The 21,381-nt window shown below is 43.5% G+C and overlaps 3 protein-coding genes across 3 annotated transcripts in view; 1 reads left to right on the forward strand and 2 right to left on the reverse strand.

The window, feature by feature from the left end:
• Window positions 1–10,033, forward strand: part of tenm1 (teneurin transmembrane protein 1) — a 153,797-nt gene extending 143,764 nt beyond the window's left edge. Inside the window, exons 31-37 of the mRNA XM_068325098.1 lie at window positions 387–631; window positions 1,310–1,452; window positions 3,038–3,249; window positions 4,141–4,442; window positions 5,524–6,230; window positions 7,856–7,998; window positions 8,076–10,033. Of these exons, the coding sequence (XP_068181199.1) occupies window positions 387–631; window positions 1,310–1,452; window positions 3,038–3,249; window positions 4,141–4,442; window positions 5,524–6,230; window positions 7,856–7,998; window positions 8,076–8,831 (2,508 nt within the window). The 3' untranslated portion in view covers window positions 8,832–10,033. The remainder of the gene's footprint in view (window positions 1–386; window positions 632–1,309; window positions 1,453–3,037; window positions 3,250–4,140; window positions 4,443–5,523; window positions 6,231–7,855; window positions 7,999–8,075) is intronic.
• Window positions 10,034–10,761: 728 nt separating this feature from the next.
• Window positions 10,762–13,646, reverse strand: LOC137602856 (SH2 domain-containing protein 1A-like). The gene is made up of 3 exons (XM_068325927.1): window positions 13,259–13,646; window positions 12,900–12,963; window positions 10,762–11,383 (listed from the first exon to the last, which is right to left on the reverse strand). The coding sequence occupies exons 1-3, from the start codon at window positions 13,396–13,398 to the stop codon at window positions 11,102–11,104; spliced, it is 486 nt and encodes a 161-aa protein (XP_068182028.1). The 5' UTR covers window positions 13,399–13,646; the 3' UTR covers window positions 10,762–11,101.
• A 2,137-nt stretch (window positions 13,647–15,783) lies between these two features.
• On the reverse strand, window positions 15,784–18,533 carry agtr2 (angiotensin II receptor, type 2). The gene is made up of 2 exons (XM_068325502.1): window positions 18,397–18,533; window positions 15,784–17,845 (listed from the first exon to the last, which is right to left on the reverse strand). The coding sequence occupies exon 2, from the start codon at window positions 17,777–17,779 to the stop codon at window positions 16,532–16,534; it is 1,248 nt and encodes a 415-aa protein (XP_068181603.1). The 5' UTR covers window positions 17,780–17,845; window positions 18,397–18,533; the 3' UTR covers window positions 15,784–16,531.
• Between the last annotated feature and the right edge of the window lie 2,848 nt (window positions 18,534–21,381).

Consider the following 21,381-nt stretch of genomic DNA (forward strand, 5'->3'; position numbering starts at 1 on the left):
CAAAATTGGAGTGCAAATGAGCTTACGTTACAGTCTCATCTAAGTTGATAATAGCTGCATGTATTATTAATGCATTAATAGGTTACCTCACAGTTAATACAGAAAATTATTTGAGACAATAATTGTGAGTTTAAACAATTGAAGGCACACATTGTGAAGCATGTCTATGCAAACAGCATTGCTGCTTTCATAGAACTTTTTTTTTTTTAATGCATAAATTCCAAGTCTTTCTGAAATAAAAGGAATCCAAGATAAATCCAAGGTTTGTCTGCAGTGCAGACATTTAGTTAGTGAAGTGATTTGGCTTTTTTCATAGATAGAGAAAGAAAATGCACAAGATAGCAGCGTTGTGTAATTCTGCTGTACGTGTGTCTCTTATCCTCTAGTCCATCATGCTGCTTCTGCACAGCCAGCGGCGTTACGTCTTTGAATATGACCAAACGGACCGTCTGGTTGGCGTGACGATGCCGAGCATGGTGAAACACACCCTGCAGTCGCTGCTGTCCATTGGCTACTACAGGAACATCTACAGCCCCCCAGACAGCCAGTCCTCCTTCATGCAGGACTTTGCCCTCGATGGGCGGCTGTTGAGGACTCAGTATCTGGGAACCGGACGTAGTGTCATCTACAGGTACGACACCGGGGCACAGGAATATTACAGCTATTACTGCCCCCATCTGACTTCCATGAGGTATCACGCATCTTTACACTACAATTAGCCGCATAAAAACACAGCACTGATTGGCTTGATGAAGATGATGTCATTAAAGGCTAATCTCAGAAATTGAATAGCCTTATCGCAGGTCTACGCCGAGCAGACACACACAGAAACACGTGCACACACACATACCACCCTTAAAAATGACACTGATTGGACTAATGCGACGCCTGATTAAAGGTCACATTTTTACCATCATACTATGTCAGACACCACTGATCTTATTCAGATGAACGTTGAAGGACTGATGTAGGCAGTGGTCTGGCATTTAACATTTTTAACACTTATTGGCTCGGTGGGGCAGTACAGTAAAATAAATGGTCCCATTTTCACTATTTGAAAGGCCATATCTGCCACAGCAGCCAGTCTGATTTTGAATAAATGTTGAAGGATGATGCAACTTGTTCCTTAATAGCCAAAGGGTTCTTTGTATTATTCATAAGGCACGGAATGTTTATATTCAAATCCATATATGTGACTATACTTGTGTTATTTTTCCGGAAATATTTTGACACAATTCTGACACAATTCACTTATTTATCATGTGTTTTATAAATTGTTCTTTTCTTTAATTTACCCCTTTTTTTCCAGGTACACATCAGCCGCCCGGCTCTCAGAGGTGGTTTATGACTCAACACTGGTGACCTTCACTTACGACGACGCCTCTGGCACCGTCAAGACCATTCATCTCACCCATAATGGCTTCATAAGCTCCATACGATACAGGCAGACAGGTACACATACATGTGCACAACAAATAGACGGTCCGCTGCAAATTTTATATATTTACAATATTTAAGGAGTCATCTTTAAGTTGGTCCTTAACTAGGATCTGGAAATGAAAATCTTTCATTGGAGCAAATCAGAAAATCTGTGAGAGAACTTCTTATTCATACATAGAGTCAGATTGAATGAGTGGATCAGACTGGGTTTTAGTCAGCCGTGATACATCCTGAGATCTGAGGAAACGGCAGCTGCAGTTAGAAGTGTGAACCAGGTGGAGCGTAAAGGACTGCAAGAACCTGCGGTCTGCCACAGCTGTAAATATGAAACCAGCCCCCAGGCTCTGAGCTCTGCTACCTCTTCTACTACCATAACCAGACTGCTATGAATAGAGGTTAATACCCACCATCAGTTATATCTTAACAATTCTGTCATTTCTGATTTGGAAAATTAGTCAGCGAGACATTGTACTCCATGAATTGTTACCCAGCAGTAGAAAATGACCGTCAATGGGTCCCTTCATCTGTGGCAGCAGATCTGTTCAAATTCTTTTAATACACTTCCACCATTCCCTCAAGTCACGGACTCGTTCCAGGGTCACTGACAGCGCTCTCATCTCCGCCGCCGGTTGGCTTCACACTGCACTGTGATTGGCTGTCCGTGATCAGGTGTCACTAATCTGTGAGGCATAGCTGTGTGTTTGTGTGTGTGTGTGTGTGTGTGTGTGTTTATCCCTTTTGCCCCCATTCAGAATAGACTCTCACCTTCCTTTAACTGATCTCATTTCAGCAGAACAAACGGAGATTTGCAGAGAGGAGTGATAGCGGTAATTGTGCCTTGAGAGGAAGAGCAGGAACCAAATAAAGGAGAGACGGTGATGTAGAGAGATTCCGTAGGTGAAGAAGAAAAAGGTACAGAAAAGCAGAGGGAGCGATGACAGCTTGCGGAGGAGACAACTAGAGAAGCGAGACGAACAGACTGAGAGTTCCCCAAGGCTGCAGAAAAGCCTCCGTATCATTCAGTGCTCTGCCATTTTCCCATTAGTGCAGGTTTAGCATCAACATTCCACAGAAAATAAAAACAGAAGATGTAATGCTGATCCAGCTCTTCACAGACACCAAAGCTGCACACTTAGTCATTTTAACTGCAATCAGAGTCATCTGAAATTGCACCATGATGGTGTTTCATTAGCAGGATTTTTTTTCCCCCACATGCAGGATGAGCTGTAGTAGCTAGCAGCAGAGGTGATGAATGGCGTTGTTAAAGTTGATGTTCTGACATTAAGGAGCACATTGGCCCATCATGGATATTGTCTTTAGATTTCATTATCTCTCCATATTAAAGGTCACCATTAGAAATGCCATAGAGGTGTGAGGATTGTTGAGACTGAATGGATTGCACCGCAGGAGTCCGAGTTAATGAAGTTTAATTAGTCCTTGATTTAATTGAATTAGCTGGGTTTGGACGCCAAGAATATTCGACAGCTGTGCTGTATGTAAAAAAAAAAAAAGTGTAGGTGTGGAATGTGTATAGTTCGTGCAATTCGTGCAAACTTCTATAAGTTTTACATCAAAATATTGGGATTCTTCTGCACAGGTCCCCTGACAAGTCGTCAGATCTTTCGCTTTAGCGAAGAAGGATTGGTCAATGCCAGATTTGACTACAGCTACAACAACTTCAGAGTGACGAGCATGCAGGCCGTCATCAATGAGACCCCACTTCCCATTGATCTGTATCGTTACGTGGACGTATCGGGACGAGTCGAGCAGTTCGGCAAGTTCAGTGTCATCTTCTATGACCTCAACCAGGTGGGCAGAATGCTGAAAACTAAATGACAACATACATTTCAGGACATCTGTAGTAGTTTTAAATGGAAACTGCTCATTCTATGTTGTACTGAAGCTGCACTAATCGATATTGGGATCAAATACTGATGTAGTACTCAGAGAAGACAAACCCACAAAGAATTTACAATCGACTCAACAGTTTCTCAAGACTTTTCATATTTTACATAACTTTGTTTTTGCAGCTAAAGACACATATTTTCCTAAGGAATCGATGCAGCTCGAAACACGGCTAAAAAGAGTGAATATTTGACTTACAACTCTCAAATGCAAACACGACTCTGCGGGAGATAAAGCTTCATGTGGCCCAAAAGGATACAGACATCATTTAGCTCTTCAAAGAAAAACAAAATCGTCTGACTTCAATGAAGATTTATATTTTATTTCAGCCGCCAAGACGATAAAGCAAGTTGTTCCCGGACAACAGCTGATCTGATGCGAGAATAGTGCTCCCAGTCACGCTGTCTTTGTTCATAGTCTCAGATACTTTGTTATACTTTTTCAGAACAACTTGCAAATCTTCATTATAACTGTGTCTTGGTGTCAGCATATTTTTATCTGCACACAACAACCAGTCTATTCTTCCGACACTGTTATGTCCCATTATTTCCCAAATCTGTCTCATCAGTAGCTTTATAAAGAGACACATTTAGCATTGTCAGAGACACAAGAGTTTCTGCATCAGCTCTTTATTTTCTGTCCTGTCCACAGACACGTTCACTTTGTGCTTCAGTCTATCTACCTAAAATAACTAGGATAGTATTAAAAATGTTTGATGTTTTCCTTTAAACCAAACTAAATTGACGTTTTCCATATTCGGATGCATGACTGATCGTCTCATCTGCAATTGCGTAGGTGATCACCACCCATCTGATGAAGCACACCAAGGTGTTTAACTCCTACGGGCAGGTGGTGGAGGTCCAGTACGAGATCCTTAAATCCATCGCCTACTGGATGACCATCCAGTACGATACCGCCGGCCGCACCACCACCTGTGACATCAGAGTGGGCGTGGACAGCAACGTGACGCGCTACACCTACGAGTACGACGCCGACAGTCAGCTGCAGAGCGCCTCGGTGAACGAGCGGCCCCAGTGGCGCTACAGCTACGACCTCAACGGGAACATCAACCTGCTGAGCCACGGGACCAGTGCACGGTGCGTCTGGAACACAGTTTCAGGGTTTTTTAGAAGAAGCTTCTTGATGCCTGCTGTTTGCAACGGGGGTCCTTAACACGGGGGAACGTAACAAAGGAGTGACAGAACAAATTTGGAATAAATCAAAATACGATCCTCAGCAGAGTCTTATTCGAAACGACAGCAAACGACAAACCGTGTACATGAATTCACGACAACAATCATGGGATGGACAAATTGGCCAATAATAGAGAAACATAACAGCGTGAGTGGCTTACTAGATACAATCAGACAGAAAGATATAAGCAGTAACTATAGATGGCAGATACAAACACTTGGTAAAAACATTAACGGTGACAGCTTTATTGATCACAACAGAGAGCACAGCCAAATCAAAGCAAGAAGACAGGACCTGTTTAAACCACTTACTATGGGATAGAACGCTCCGGTGTCAACAGGCGAGTTCTTCCAACCTGTTGGAGCTTTCAACATAAAGACATTTTTTTGAACGTTTTGCTCAGGATGTGTAACCAGCTGAGTACAACAAAGACAATCCAGTGTTTGTCTTGTTAGCTGCTTGCTAATGCAGAGCCCTGTCATTGGTCAGTTTTTGACTTGACAGAATAATAATCCACTCAACAAATTTTGAATAGATTACTGGGTAGTTTTGTTATTTATTTATTTTCATTTTACCTCATCCGACCCCTTAGAATGAATGTTTTTATTTCCAGATGTCTTTTCTTGCAGTTCCATAATTTATCAGTCGTCTGTTTTTGCAATTAACAGAGAAGTGCATTCCCATCAGCCTCAGCGTATATCTTAAAGTACAGCCTCTGGCCACTGCCAAACCAGACGCATCTTACCATGTGAATAATGTGGCCTTTAAATAGCACGAAAATACTGCACTGCAGACTCAATACCAGATATTTGCAGCTGTTTCTTGTCTGGAGACGGCAAAATGCCCAAAAAATGTGTGACCACAACTCAAGATCACCACATCTATGTTCGTGCGGATAGGCACACAATCTGCGTTGATGTCGTGTGTACCCAGCGTTTGTGACTAGATCTTTGCTGTATTACTGAGTGTTCGCTTTCATTCCAGCCTGACGCCGCTCCGTTACGACCAAAGAGACCGTATCACACACCTCGGCGAGTTGCAGTACACGGTGGACGACGACGGCTTCCTCCGCCAGCGAGCCAACGATCTGTTCGACTACAACTCCAACGGCCTGCTGACACGCGTGTTCAACAGAGCGGCCGAGCACACCGTGTGGTATCGCTACGACGGGCTGGGCCGGCGCGTGGCCACCAAGACCAGCCAGGGCGAGCAGCTGCAGTTCTTCTACGCCGATCTGTCCCACCCCACCAGAGTCAGTCACCTCTACAACCACAGCAGCAACCTGATCACGTCGCTGTACTACGACCTGCAGGGCCACCTCATCGCCATGGAGCTGAGCAGCGGGGAGGAGTACTATGTGGCCTGCGACAGCGTGGGGAGTCCGAGGGCGGTTTTCTCCAGCAAAGGCCGACTGGTGAAGGAGATCCTCTACACCCCCTACGGAGAGGTCTACCAGGACACCAACCCTGACTTCCAGCTGGTCATCGGCTTCCACGGCGGCTTGTACGATCCCTTCACACGGCTGGTCCATTTGGGTCGGCGGGATTACGACACGCTGGCCGGTCGATGGACTTCGCCCAATCACGAACTGTGGGGGGAGCTGAGCAAAGAACCGAAGCCTTTTAATTTATACTCCTTCAAGAATAACTGCCCGGTGGGGAGAGTGGAGGAGGTGACGCAGTTTACAACAGGTGAGCGTCACGCACGCGTGCACAGACCTTCCTTCACTCTATAAGTGAACGATGAATTAGTGGCGTGAGCCGCCACGTTACAGACATCGCACAGATACGGATGTTTCACTCAGCAACTCCCACACGCTCCCCACGTAGTAAACATCAGCCGCAAAAGAATGAGTGAACTCTCTTCACAGCTAACCACAGGTGAGCCGTGTGGCAGAGAGAGAAGATGTGACAGGCAGAATGTACCTGCACCACAAAGGACAGCTGCGGCTCTGATCAGCATGTTTTTTAACACGGGCTGTTATGTTTTGTTCCCCGTGTCTGTCAAGAACATACCGTTCCCCCGAGAGACAGAATAGAAACGCAGGCGAAGGGAAAGAGATGGAGGGAAGGGGAAAGCAGGAGATTGAATACGGGTTGGTGGTGGGAGGTGTGCGTCCTTGCGGTTATTCAAACGTTCATTTGGCCCGTCACGTTTTCCCGGAGGAGGATTGTTTATTGCAGAGGAAGTGTGTTTGTCAAGGGAAACACGGGCAAAACCATCTCCAACACATAGAAGGTGTGATTTCTAGTATGAGGTGCGTCAGATCAGATCTCCAGTGTTAGGGAAATGGGGTTCATGAGTGTTACCCTTGAAATGCAACTGTGGGCATCTTGTTAGGTGGAGACGAGGGGATTTGGCAAACTTGTCGCTGTGGCAATCATCCAGACGTCTAACATGCAATCTCTGATAAAGCACACAGCAGAATAACGTCTTTACTGCTAAGAAAACCAGCCACGTCCGTTATCACCAGCTCCCCTCTGTGATCTTGCTAAATTCTGTGATAAGAATTTAGTAAACACAAGAATCTGCTCATTTATTTTTACTATAATAACCCTAAAAAACACTTATTGTCAACATATCAAACACACAAAACTCAATGCATGTCAAATGTATTCAAAATTCCAATGTCAGCACATTTCCTTTAACTACAAGTCATGGATTTTTATCAAACTTTATATAATTAATGATGATTAGTGCAGCTCAGAATGCATTAATCATCAAACAATGTCAAAAAAAAATCTTAATAGGTCAAGAATCATACCCATAATTTAAATTTAGGAACTGCACATTTCAATAAGGAGATGGAACCAGAGAGGAATTGATTGATCGATTCAAAATATCCTTATTGATAAGACGTGCTGAGTTTTGTCCAAAATAATCTCCCTGTGTTGTCTTTCTTTTTGTCGCTGGGTTTGGTTGATCCATCATAGAACAAATTGTTTCTCGCTGTTGAACATTTTCTTCTTTGACACACTCTCTGCTCACCGAATGTCTGATAAATAATTCTTCTGAAATCTTGCAAAGCTCTCTTTCCACCGTGTGTTTTCTGTTTTCTGATTTTTTTTTTAAATATTTTTTTGTCCTCTTCTGGCTCTTTTCTTCTCCCATGAGATTCTATGACGCTTCATTATGTTAATCACACAGGTTGGATCATTGTGGTTGCACACTTTTGATCATTCCTTTTGTCATATTAACTTGTGTCACGATAGAGACGCCTCAACTCTTTTGTTGACTTGTGACCTTTTGTTTAACCTCTGACCTTTCCTTATCTGTGTGTTCTTTTTTCTGTCTCTATGTGTGTGTGTGTGTTCAGACATTGGTAGCTGGCTGCAGTTATTTGGCTTCCAGCTTCATAACGTTGTACCGGGCTTCCCGAAGCCCGATGTGGGCAGATTGGAACAAACATACGAACTGATGAAGACTCAGACTAAGACTCAGAACTGGGACTCCAGCAAGGTGAGCGTTCATCCACGACACATCTTAACTACCTACAGAGACAAGGGTTGGTTTTATGCTCCGTTGTTGTGTCCCAGGTGGTTCTGGGGATCCAGTGTGAGCTGCGGAGACAGCTGAGAAGCTTCATCTCCCTGGAGAGGTTACCTCTGGTCTCAGAACCCGTCGGCTCCACCTGCCACAGACCGGCGCGCCCTCCCCCGTTCGGATCCCGACCGTCTCTCCTCGGCCCCAGCATCCGGTTCGCCGTCTCCCACGGCCTCGTGAGCGCCGAGGTCATCGGCGTGGCCAGCGAGGACAGCCGGCGCGTGGCCGCCATCTTAAACGGCGCCGTCCACCTGAGCGGGCTGAGCTTCACGGTGCACGGCTGCGACAACCACCACTTCCTCCAGTCTCGACCCATCGAGGAAGACCTCGCCCTGGGTTTGGGAGTAGGGGGGCGAGTCCTGGAGAGCGGGGTGAACGTGAGCGTGTCTCAGATGAGCGCCATAGTGAACGGCAGGACTCGACGATTCGCCGATATCACTCTCCAGCAGGGGGCGCTGTGCCTGTGCGTCCGCTACGGCGGGAACGAGGAAGAGGAGAGAGCTCGGGTGAAGGAGGAGGCGAGGAAGAGAGCGGTGGAGGGGGCGTGGGAGAAGGAGAAGAAGAGGGTGGATTTGGGGGACACGGGGAGCAGGGCGTGGAGCGAGGCCGAGAAGCAGCAGCTGCTGTCCAGAGGAGTGGTTCAGGGTTACGACGGATACTACTCCCTGCCCGCAGAGCAGCAGCCGGAGCTGTCCGACTGCTCCTCCAACATTCACTTTATGACACTGAGCGAGGTGGGGGGCAGGTAACAGAGACACACGAGCAGCCCCCCACCTCACCAAAGACTGCCTGTTTCTACTCTACTCTGATTTGTTCTACTGTTTCTAAGACTTTATCAAGAAAAAAAAAAAGAAGAAGAAGATGAAGATGAAGACGACAACAGGAGAAGAACAAGAAGAGAGATCGGGGGAAAAAAATGATTTCCAAATGCCTTTAATTGTGACAAAATGATGGTATTTTATTATTATCGTCCATTTCCTCCAATTTCTAACAGTGGCACAAAGCAGTGTGGTTTGGCTGTGGCTTCGCTTTTTGTATCCCGACCGCCTGGGACCGACCGACTGACTGACTGACTGACCGATGGACTGATTGTCTGTAATTTGCTCTTTCAACACTGTTCATCATTTGAAACCGATTCATTGAACTGTAGAGATACGGACTTCAAGGATTACCGTTGAACGATTCTCTCCATGACTCGAATCAAGAGCTCTCCGGTTGCCATTTGAGTTCCTCCATGGTTTACCTCGGATATACTATCGTTTACATATTGTGTAAGAGAGGCCTTGTCGACTCTGACACTCCCCTTTAGAAAAAAAAAGGAAGCGTCTCCCGGTTTCCTGCCTCTGGTGTGTGCTCCAACAGTAGTTTGTTTGAGTGTGTATACAAAAATCAAGAATGTACATAGCCAGTGCTTTCACACACTGAAAAAAGTGCTCAACTGGAAATTCTGTTGTTCATAAGTGTCAGTATTGTTAATCAATAGAAAACAGTTACATTTTTGCAAAGAATTATACATGGCTATAGTAAATATTCTCGCTAAAAAAATCTGACTTTATTGGGTTATAAGGCTGATTAAAGTTATTATGTGTGAGTTATCAGATTGCTTCCTGGGATTTCGTGGCTGCTGTCGCTTATTCTCTCTCTCTCTCTCTCTTTTTTTTCTCTCTTTCCTCTCTCTTCCAAACATTTGTTGTTCACTCTTTGTTCTTGTTTCTGGGAGTTTGTAACTTTCAAATCTGTGCTGTCATTATCACCCATCATTACGGCTCTAACTGAGATATGCATGGGAAAGCTGCTACTGGAAGAAGATGCGAAGAGGATGAAGAAGAGAGGAAGGAGGAGGAGGAGAGTGAGAAGAAAAGCACATAGAAAGGGAAAAAGAAAATGTGACAGCTGAGTCTCAGTGAGTGGGTGGTGAGTGCAGAAGGGGCAGGACCTGGAGTTGGCTGTGCTATTCTCTCCAGCTTGTCTCTTCTCATTAGGAAATGCCAATCAGACTACATGAGAACCACTTCCAAGCCTCGCTCCCCCCCCCCACCCTCCCCCCCCAAAAAAAAGTGAAGATAGAAAAAGAAGTTTGTTTTTGTTTTTTAATCTAGTTACCACTAATCCGCATTCTCGTCCGTCTGCCTCCCCCCCACCACCACCACTCACCTCCCTTCCACCATCACTCCACCATCTGCCCACCATTAATTGTGTGTGTGTGTGTGTTTTCTCTGCTGGGGCTGCGGATGACAGAGTCACACAATGCATATGCTCTGACTGCGAGCAGGTGATATACGTACCCGGCTAGCGTTCTGCTCATCGGATGCGGCGCACCTTCCCCATTCAAACCATATGCTCTGTGAGATACTGTCCAACCTCATCTCGCTGGTGAAAAAAATGGAGAGTCCGGTTGCTAGGAGACGGCTGTACTGAAGAATAGGGCTGAATTGAATAAATGCTCTCTCTCCTTCCTTCACTCATTTTTTTCACGAGGAGCCAGTAATGTCAATCAGATGAATGACAGATTATTGCCCCCCACCCCCCCTCCCTAGCAGTCAGCATTCTCTCCATGGAAATCAGTACTTCAATATGTCAAATTGAATTTTTTTTGTCCCACATTATATGTCAGACGGAGGCTCGGGCGTGTGCCGTTGTGTATGTATGACCTCATTTAATAGAGTTTATTTCAAATAATATCATTTATTCTTCTTTTGCAACTCACACAAACAAATTGCATTAAGAAAACAAAGCACAATATCTCTTGTCAACTTGAACATGCAGTAATGGATATTAATGTCTCAGCATTTGAATATTTTACATCACATCTATGGAAGATCATGAGGCACTTCCTGTGACATTACTGTATGTGCAGAGAAAAGGAGATACGGGGAGGATGCAGATTTGAGTCACTGCTAAGATCTTATAATAACACAGGATGATTAATTGGAACAAAATGACATTTACTTCACATGCATCGTCAAAATGAAACAGCAGGCATCATGCAAAGCCAGGATTTTTTGTGTGCATAATTAAGTCAACGTTGCTCACGATTTGCCCCTAATTGAGAGCTTGCTGCCCCCCTATTCCTGCTCTTCTGTCCCTGAGTAGAATGTGGAGGCCACTGCTGGAGGTAAGAGTTTGGGCTGCTTTGTGTTGGTGACGGGCTATTACTGGTTGCCTGTGCCTCTGGATGTGCTTGTTTCCAAGCAGTGACAGGGTAGAGCAGATGCATGGCAATTCCTTGTCCTGGCTTCTGGAAAGCTGCTATCAAGTTTCCGATTTGCCGGAAATATCGCTTTTTCACACCAGGAGTGGTCTGAAATGCAAGAGGAAAAAAAAAAGTCAGCTTCTCCATCTCCACATCAAACTCCACAGGGAAAAGAAGAGGGCAACTGGAAATAAGATTTGCTTTATAAAGGACGTCAGATTTTCTAAGAGTAAAGGCAGAAATCTAAGCTCAATGTGCAAAAGGAATGGGCCGGGAATCATTCAATTATATTTTTATCTGCTGCACTGATCCACAATGAGCTTGTATTGAAGTAAATAAAAGGCAAGCAACAACAAATAAGATGATGCAAAAGAAAATCAATCTATAATAGCAGAGAAATGGCTGTAAAAAGATAGAGCATATACTCAAGGGCTTTAAAAGCTAAATTAGGAGGAATCTGTTTTTCAGTTTCCCCAGAAAGCATTCTCTCCTGTGGGCTTTTTTTTTTTTTTTTTTTTTAATATTTTATCAGTCAACAAAGATGCACTTACTGTCAGATTCATGTGTGACATCTAAGAAGTGCCCCATTATCTCAACAGCTTTACTGAATATGACAGAATTAAACTAAAATGACACAAAGATCATTCTTAGAAGTGATCTATGGCCTAAAACCAGACAAAAAAACGACTTGTTTATGGAGCTTCTTTTGCTGCAGCTGAGGTTCTATGTGACTTTTCATTTGGCTTTTATCTAAATCCAAACGTATCAATGGTCTTCCAAGGAGTTTGGCATCACTTTAAATGCATTTCCCACTCTGGCAATGGTGTTATAATCTTGTCGAGTAAGGAATTTTTACAAAATGCATCTTTCGAGTCCATCCATTGCAATCAATGGCGCCGTGAGAAATGGTGAAACTCATATTTTTTCAGTGCTTTGTGAAATCATTTAATAAAAGAGTGCACTTTGCACAGCAAAGCGATTTGGATGTTCCTGTGCCTGGCCACAAGTTTTACCTCTGTTCCCCCAGAACGTATTGTATTAAAGTGATTGATATTGCACATGAATAATGCAAACTGTTATTGAGCTTGTAGTGAATCCTCCGTCTGTTTCATTGATGTTGTCACTAAAGAATGGGTGATGGTAAAATGCAGTTACAACACATCTAACTTAGTTGACAGTGAGAGATGCAGCCTGAAGATGTCTCTATACATCTGCGTCTCTGGGTATATTCACCAGCCCTCAGTGCTCAATAATATACTGTATACAATCAAAAATGCTGTCAAATGCAGTTCTTGGTTTCCCATATCTGTAGTAATGCTGATGCTGATGTGTGGTCCTAAGCTGAAGTATGAACAGGGGCCGGGCCCCATCTCACAGAGTGTTATTTCTAAAGGGGGGGGGGGAATGCACTAATTTCTCAGAGCTGTCACTTGTAGAAAAAGAGGATTTGTTTCCTCAAATTCACAGCGCGCTAATTTAGGCTGCCACCAAAACAGCCTCCAGAGCTAATGAACACCAACTGAAACAACGTGACGCGAAACTGTTTTGCTCGTTCTGCAGGGTTTCTGCTGGTGGACGGAGTCTGCTCAGTGCAAGAATAAAAGGAAAAGATTCGGTGCCTTACCTCTGCAGCCCATGAACCTGCGTTATTCTTGTGTAGTCTGTAAGTGTAGACACATTTGTGGCTCCTGCAAAGCACACAGAAACAACTCTGACCTTTCATTCATCTTTAATGAAATATTTGCCCTTATCATTAACACTGCGGTTCCCCTGGAGACTCACGTTTCACCAATAACACGAGGCCAAGACATTTTTTTTTTCATTTACTACTCCGATGGTTTGTGCTTTTAATTTCTTAAATGTGATGACATCAATAACAGCAGAGAGCAAAGTTGTGTGTTAATTTGATTACTGTGGTGTCAAAGAAGTAGTAGAAAGGGAAAGAAATGTTTAAAAAATAAATAAATCAGAGTTTGTACTCACAGTACACAAAGGCAAAATGCACCTGGCGTGGAATCACTGTTACGGATCAGGTAGCACCCGTCCCGTCCGTCCTGGCCCAGCCGCCGTACCCCCTCTTCTTGTCCGATTGGTCCGTGGTAGACTGGCAGGTTTTCCATCATGGTAACTGGTACCTGATGCACCAGTATATCTTCTTTTTTTTACTCCAAGCAACACTGGAAACACAGCTGAGGCAGATTTCCAGTCTTGTATTTAATGTGTGTTTTTCGTTATCTTAAGTATTTGTTAAAGAGCCTGACATTTCTCAAGCAGACTCTCTGGTTTCCCACTTTTTCACCCAGACTGACAGCAGCTCTTTCTAAACTCTAATCTTTACGGCTCGCTGCTCAACCCACCTCATCATAAGACACACGCCACATGCACAAACACAGATGTAAAATGTGGGTTTGTGTATCTCTCAGGAAATGATTGTATTTTTTTGACAGGAAATAACTTCAAAGATTCTAACTGAATATTTCCCCAACAATAGAAAGCACAAGAGAGGGATAAAAAATTTTTTTTTAAAAAGCAATATCGGCCTTTTCAAACAAGAAAATATATGTCGTGCTGGTGCAGTGACTTATACTGTATCCAGCTCAATTATCCAGGGGCCTTGCTCTGTTTTTTCCTATAACAGAAGTTGCAAACTTTGTCTATTTCTACCGCAGTTTTAAGAATTAAGATGTATGACTTACTGGAGGAAGTTTTCACAGCCTTTACGTTCTCTGTACGTGAAGGCATTCTGGCATTCAGAACACATTAGTATAATTATAATAAATACAAGTTCATTATAAACAAAAAAATGAAAATATGAAAGTTAAATTAAAAAAATAGTCAATATTATAACAGGATTTTATGTGTAACTAGTTGAGATGCAGCTAGGTTTATCTGCTTGCATGATAATTTAAGATTTTTTAAAGTTTTGTTCATCCTGTTTTTTTTTCCGAAATCTTTCTAGATTTAGATTAAAGCAGATTTGATGGAGCTGCTAACAAAAATATGTCTTGGACTCCAGTTGTGGGGTTTTTTTTTGGGATCAACCATTGAAAAGCAGCTGATTTGTTTGTTTTTTGTTTGTTTTTATTCAGTCTTAATCTTAAGTATAGTTTTTCAGTACTATTGAAATTGTTTCCCTGCCGTGGAACAGACTAGAGAAGATTGTAGTTACGCTGATAAAATATTGATGGCACCTCATATTTTTCTTCTCGTGGTAAACTTGGGATAAATCAGGAGCGTCGCTGATCTCTCTTCTTTAAACATGCATCAAGGACACACACCTGTTCTCCAGGCATTGATAACAAAGCTGTGTGTGCATGAACATACTGTGGAGCTTCAGAGAACTCATCCTGCAATCTGTGCTGTCAGTCAGAAAGCTCTGCTGTGTCATTTTAAGAGCTTGGTGATTAAAATATCCAATGGTTGCAGCAGTGACATGCTGTTCACATTTACTCAAGCCTTCTGCTTGGCTAATTGAAGCCCATCAGCTGTGTGGGAATCACCAGTATTCTTGTTTTGTGTTCTTTTCATTCAAGCCATACATGTAAGTCGTTCATCCTGCCAAAGAGCTCCTGTGCAAAAGCCCTGGAGGAAGAATGGCACAGCGTTGGAGCAGCTCGCTCCTTGTAATGTAGATATTTTATGGGAATTTCTGCTTTTATGCATTCAGAAGCTATAACCTTCATGAGCCATCAGTCTGTGTCAGAGTCATCTTTCCCTCTGCTCCGTGAGATCATGATCACTGGGACTTGGGGGGGCTCTGTTTGGGTAAGCAGCAGCAGCAGTGGGATCTTCATCAGGGATTTTACAACTCTCTATCGCCACCCAGTGGCGAACTTTAAAAGATTAATGAGACATTATTACTGCAAGCAGCCTTTTCTGCCAGATGCCTTTCTTCTGTGTGGGGTGGGGGTGGGGGGGGGGTCATGCCCATGTGCGGAAACAGTTAGTCTGCCTTGGATATAAGTTTTAAAACAGAAAAAGGTAGATAGAATTAATTTCAGGCAGGAATGAAGCGATGAACCTTGTCAGTAATCACACTAGTGAACAACAGAGCTGCACCACACTCCACTGGCGCTCACACACAGGCCAAGGCCGGCGCTGTGCTGTGTACAAATAGCAGACAGATACATCATTGATTATCTGGCGGCTCCCTCAACCAACACAACTGGCAGGACTGGAATGCATTAAAAGCACATTAGCATCAGATTGTGATATCTGGACTTGATGTGTAAGGAATTCATGAGAGACATTCTGTAGGGGGGGGGGGGGGTGAGAGTGATGGTCCATCTGCTCATCCAAACAGTGGTTTTACTCCCCGGTGGGGAAACTCTCTGTCCCAGCTGTTGCAGGGTAAGACTTGGAAAAGCAAAGTAAATGGAATCGATTTCACAAAAGCATTGTATGAGTGGAACTGGAGTAAAGTTGACCTTACAGTCTCCTGCTTGAATGAAGGAATGGTGAAAAATACCTGGAATGTTTTTAATAATCACAGAGACATTTTAGGGAAATGGAGTTAATTTTATATTTTATTGATAAGTCAAAGAAATGCAGTGGGGGTTTTGTTTTTTTTTAATATTCCTTAATCAGTCTTGACAGAAATGACACAAATGTTCCAATGTATGTGATTACACATATAATATCTCATGAGTACATTGTTCTCATAATACATGCTAATAATAATCTTTTTGCATCTGTATTCCATTAATGTCTTGGCTCCTCCGATCAGAAAAGCCATCAGGCCATATTTGCACATCCAGTGACAGCAGAGGTAACAGTAGAATGTGACTTAATGACGAAAATGTTATTATAGCACAGATATGTACAATTTAATTCTGCTTCATGGCGCTGGAAAGCTCAACATCATAAATGATCAAGGAACTCAAACCAAACAAACTGCGATAGTCTTGTGATGATCAGGCTGCAGTTCCAGTGTGATTGTTTGTTTGACCCAAAAACCCGACAAATACTAATAGTTGATGAGGTCTTTGGTCTCTCGGGCGTGAAACATCTGCATATCTACATCCACTGAAACATTAACACTCACTTTAGTGAGTTTGAGTCCTCCTGGTGAAGTTCTTGATTGTCTTTCAGCTCAGCCCACCTTCTACTGTCTTTATAGAGCAGCAGCTCTGGGTGAATGTGACTGAGTTAACAGCTCTGTCTCACATATCCATGCTTATTAGAGTTCAGCAGTCACTTGATGTTGGTGTAACTCTTCAGAGTGAGAGGCCAGTGGAGGGAAAGAAAATCCTTTTTTTAAGCAGGGCCAGAGGGCTCTATAATTGCCAGGTCTTTAAAGTCACTAAGTTTTAGAGAAAAAGAGCTCAGCCTGGTGCTGAAGGAGCCCCTCTTCTGGCTGTGATCATCCCCATGGGCATGAAGACAAACACACAGGTCCTTGCAGAGTCCCCCGAGACGGTCCCGAAAGTGGTTTCCAACAAAGCAGTAGAGGATGGGATTGATGGCTGAGTTGAAGAAGCCCAGGCAAAGGGTGAGGGGGGTGAGGTTATGGATGGTCCATTTTACCCAGCAGCTGTCCAGCCAGCCTTCGTTCCACAGGACGTCCAAGAAAGTCACGTAGTGGAACGGGAACCAGCAGATGAAGAAGCACAGGACCACGGCGGTCACTGTCCACAACACCCGCTCCAGCCCCCTGCCCTCCAGGGATCTGCTTGTGCTGCACCTGGGGCGCACGCACGGAGTCGAGGGTCTGTCTGGTTTCATGGAGCTCTCCTGGGATTTAAAGGAAGGTATGTTGGGAAGGTGTGACGTATTCTGCATTCTGGCCAGGCCTGTATCGGCCATCAAGTGTCTGCCAATAGCGTAGTAGCAACCAGAGATGATGAGCAGGGGCAGCAGGAAGGCCAGAGACATCTTCATCCAGACCAGAGTCATGTACCAGTCATAACTAGGGTAGGAAATCCCACAGGCCTTCACTCCGAGCTCCTCCAGGTGGTGAATGTCCCTCAGATAAAGTGATGGAAAGGTGCAAGCGCACGCCAAAAACCACACCAGAATGCACGCCAGCCGAGCACGCTTGTTGTTTCGAGTACTCTGGGAGCGTAGCGGTCGCACGATGGCCAAGTAGCGGTCCACACTCATACTGGTGATGAAGAAGATCGACGCGTAGAGGTTGAGGTTGTGGAGCGCTCCGGCAACTTTGCAGGCAATCCCACCAAAAGGCCAATTGTAGCCGTGGGAGTAGTAGACGGCCCACAGGGGGAGGGACAGCAGGAACAGGAGGTCGGACACACACAGGTTCAGCATGAAGGTGTTGGCTACAGTTGTCCGTGAGGCTCTGGCGTGAGCCAACACCCCCACTGCCAGGGCGTTGACGATGGTTCCCAGCACACAGATAATGGCGTAGATGGCAGGAATCACGGTGCTCATGGGAATGGAAGGCCAGTCAGAGCAGGAGCGATCAGAGGGAGCCAAAGAGGCGTTCAGATAGACGTCCGTTGAGGAGGTGGTGTTGAAAGGGGAGAGGTCAGTAGGGACTGCCATTGTGGACCTGGGTGTGCCGTCACGTCACACAATCCCACTTCCCTCCTTTCAGTTTTCCAAGGTTAGCTGGGAATAAAGTTAAACAGGAGAGCATTAACAATTCAAGCTGCCTTTTATGGAGAAAAGAATGTTCCTACAAAGCAATCTTTATTAGCCATCGGACTCGATAACTAATCACATCAAAAATACATTACACCATTCCTGTCGAGCTGTAATGAAATACATACGAGGCTGCAATAATACGGCTGCTTAACAGACTCCACAGAAACATCTATTTGGTATTAATGACTGAATTTTGAAACATCCATGATTTAGATGACAAAAGTTTCAACTTAATTTTTCACTTTAATAGTTTTACGGGAGGCTCAGAAGTAATTTAAAGTGATCCCATTACAGTCTGGTGCACCAGAGGACTTCATTATTAATAACAACAAATAGAGAAGCAATCAGAATACGGGAAATTAAACCATCTTTAACTTTTTCCAATTCAAAATAATAACTGGTAATTATGCTAAGATGGTGCTTGCTCTATCAAATCAAATTAAAATTAAAACATTATCTAATCAACCCAAGTTCTACAATATGATTTCTACCAACACAAAGGCAAACAGTTTTACCTGTGTCAGTCCCAGCGGTGAGGAGGTTCTCAGTTTCTTCTTTTGGCTTCAGTCCATGTCTTAATAACTTCTTTTCCTCTCTAAAAGAAACATGTCTGGGCGTCCAACAACATGTGATGTCTCTGTGTGTGAAGCTAGCAGGATGAAGGCTCTGGGAAAACCAGATGAGGATGGAGGTCTTATACCCCCCCCAGAACTCTCCTGATGATTGCACAATGCAGAAATCGCTTACACGTCACACCTTCATCACTATCAAGGGGCTGGACCATACCTGGACATGAGCCAGCGGAGAGACAGAGAGAGTGTGTGTGATAAAGAGAAAGAAAGAAGAGAGGAAACGTGATTCTCTCTGTTTTACATTCTATCCCTCCTATCCGTAACAGAAGACAGGCAGAACTAAGAAAATCAAGTCAAGATGTTTGTTACAGTAATAGCCGAGTCTCTTGTGACTGCTGGCACACAACATTGTGTCACCCCTGATCGTAGCATGAGAACAGCGAGTTTGAGTTGTCAAACTTAACGCCCTAACTGTCCCAGCCGGGGCCTTTGACACTCAGAACGGCGGCTGTGTGTTAATTAGCAGAGCGTCGCACTTTGTGTCATATTCATCCTGCCAGCAGTCAGGATAAGCCATGGGAAATATTTACTCTATCTCAGCGGAAGTCAAGCCAGCCGCCGGGATAGAGGGAGAAGTGGGAGGCCCAGTGTGGAAGACAGATGAGGAGGAGGATGAGCAGATTCTTCAGGGGGTGAAGGAGAAGATGGAGAGATGGAGAGAAAAAGAGTGGAGTTTCCCCTCAGTGGTTTTTCATTAAAGCCTCTGGTGAAACTTAATGACGGATGCGTACAAAGCTCCGAAAGTGATTACATCACAGCTCCTTTGATCAATGGTGTGAGCGCAAGCATCTTTCCTGCATGTGTGTCCATGTGTGCATCTCCACTTTAACACGACTGGATGTACTCAATCACACGCCTGGCGTGCATGCATCGACGCCATGAACTCACCTCTGTTTACATGTGTGTTCAGACGCAGGAGCATTCTGCTCCATTGAGTATCTATCAGGAGGCGACATCTTCTAATAGCCGTGGGAAAGCCGACGGTGAGGGTGATGGATGGAGGTGAGACAAAAAGCTGCAGATTGTGAAGGCCTCAGATGGAAAGCTCTGGCTCTTCTTTCTTCTTTTTAGAAATTGGAAATGTGGCAAGCAGGACTGTGAAAACAGAAAATTCATAATGATCTGGTATGCAAGGTATGCACAGTTTGCTCACACTTATGCACACAATGCAGAGGAGCCAAAGGCCTTAGTCATAAAGTGCGATAACTAAAAACAGATATTTATCGTGTCCTGCCAGCCAAAACAAATAGATGACAGATGAAATTGATCTGTGTCTCTGTCTCCACACAGCTCCTCTATAATCCAGCAGTGGAGAGTCAGAACACTGACTCCAGTGGATCGACTGCAAGGTCACGGCTCAGCTCCTCCACTTTTGACTAAACTAGGAACACGTGACAGCTGGAGTTTAGCTAATAGTTACCTACAACATTAAGATTCAATAGAAAGACCCAACATCAGTTCATAAGACACATGATGCACAAGCTGAGCTATCAACATTAGCTGCAGCTAGCAGTATGAACATTCGTCTAGGTTGCATGCATGTAGCACACTTTAGTTTTCCTATTTATAATATATACTGTATATAACATACAGTATATATATATATATATATATATATATATATATATATATATATGTGTGTGTGTGTGTGTGTGTGTGTGTGTGTGTGTGTGTGTGTGTGTGTGTGTGTGTGTGTATGTATGTATATATATATATATATATGTATATATATATATATATATATATATATATATATATGTGTGTGTGTGTGTGTGTGTGTATATACTGTATATGCATGGTGATTCAATGCTTACATATTTTTATGCTCTGCCAGCAGTGTGTTCTATGCTTCCTAGTCTGAGTGTCTGTTTGTCTCAAGGTTATTCATTCCTTTTTAAAGCGTTAGAATTTTATGAAAGCAACACGGATCTGACCAGAACAGACCTCGTTATATTTTAGATTGTATCAGGATAAAATGGTAGATTCAAGAATTTGTTTTACTTTAACAGTCGGAGGTTTGAAATCCCTTCATTTCTTTTTGCAGGGAACAATCGATGAGTAAAAACAATTAGCATATTCAAGGGCTGGTTTCTATGTGTGCATTTTGGTGTGGATCCAAACAAATGTGATCACATTATCATTCCATTATGATAACAGAGCTGTGGTTGAGTTTGGATTTGGAGTCTTTATTGAATCATTGACAGTGTTTTGGCTTTGGAGGGGGTACAGTATGTGCTCTACTGAGTAAAGTTCCACTTCTGGGTCTGTTTCTTGTTTCTTGTAAGAAAAGATTTGATATTTTTATTTAAGCTTCCTACTCTCTTTTCTGTTGCATTTGCTTTTTATGCAGTTGTTTTGGCCAGAACCCCCAAGGTTTTTCAGCAGCACAAAAAGATCAGAGTATCATGCTGCCCGATGCTAGTCAACATGAAAATAAGATGTTTATTCATCCCAAAGTGGGAAATTTGGATGTTGCAGTAGACTGTGAAATCAGAGCACACAGAATAACTACTCTCCATGAAAAAAGTATGTGTGCATGTGTACTTACATATATACATGCATACACACACACACACACACACACACACACACACACACACACACACACACACACACACACACACACACACACACATATATATGTACTGTATATATATATATACACACACACACACAGTATATATAGTGCATGTATGTATATACAGTATATATATATATATATATATATATATATATATATATATATATATATATATATATATAAAACTTTTATATAAACATACACACACACTCTTTGAACTTTGAGAAGAGAAAGTCAACAAAAACATTTTTGCAAAATCACCCTTAGTACATTTGTCATGGCTTTCA

This window comes from Antennarius striatus, chromosome 10 (assembly GCF_040054535.1).
Source record: "Antennarius striatus isolate MH-2024 chromosome 10, ASM4005453v1, whole genome shotgun sequence".
Taxonomy (NCBI): domain Eukaryota; kingdom Metazoa; phylum Chordata; class Actinopteri; order Lophiiformes; family Antennariidae; genus Antennarius; species Antennarius striatus.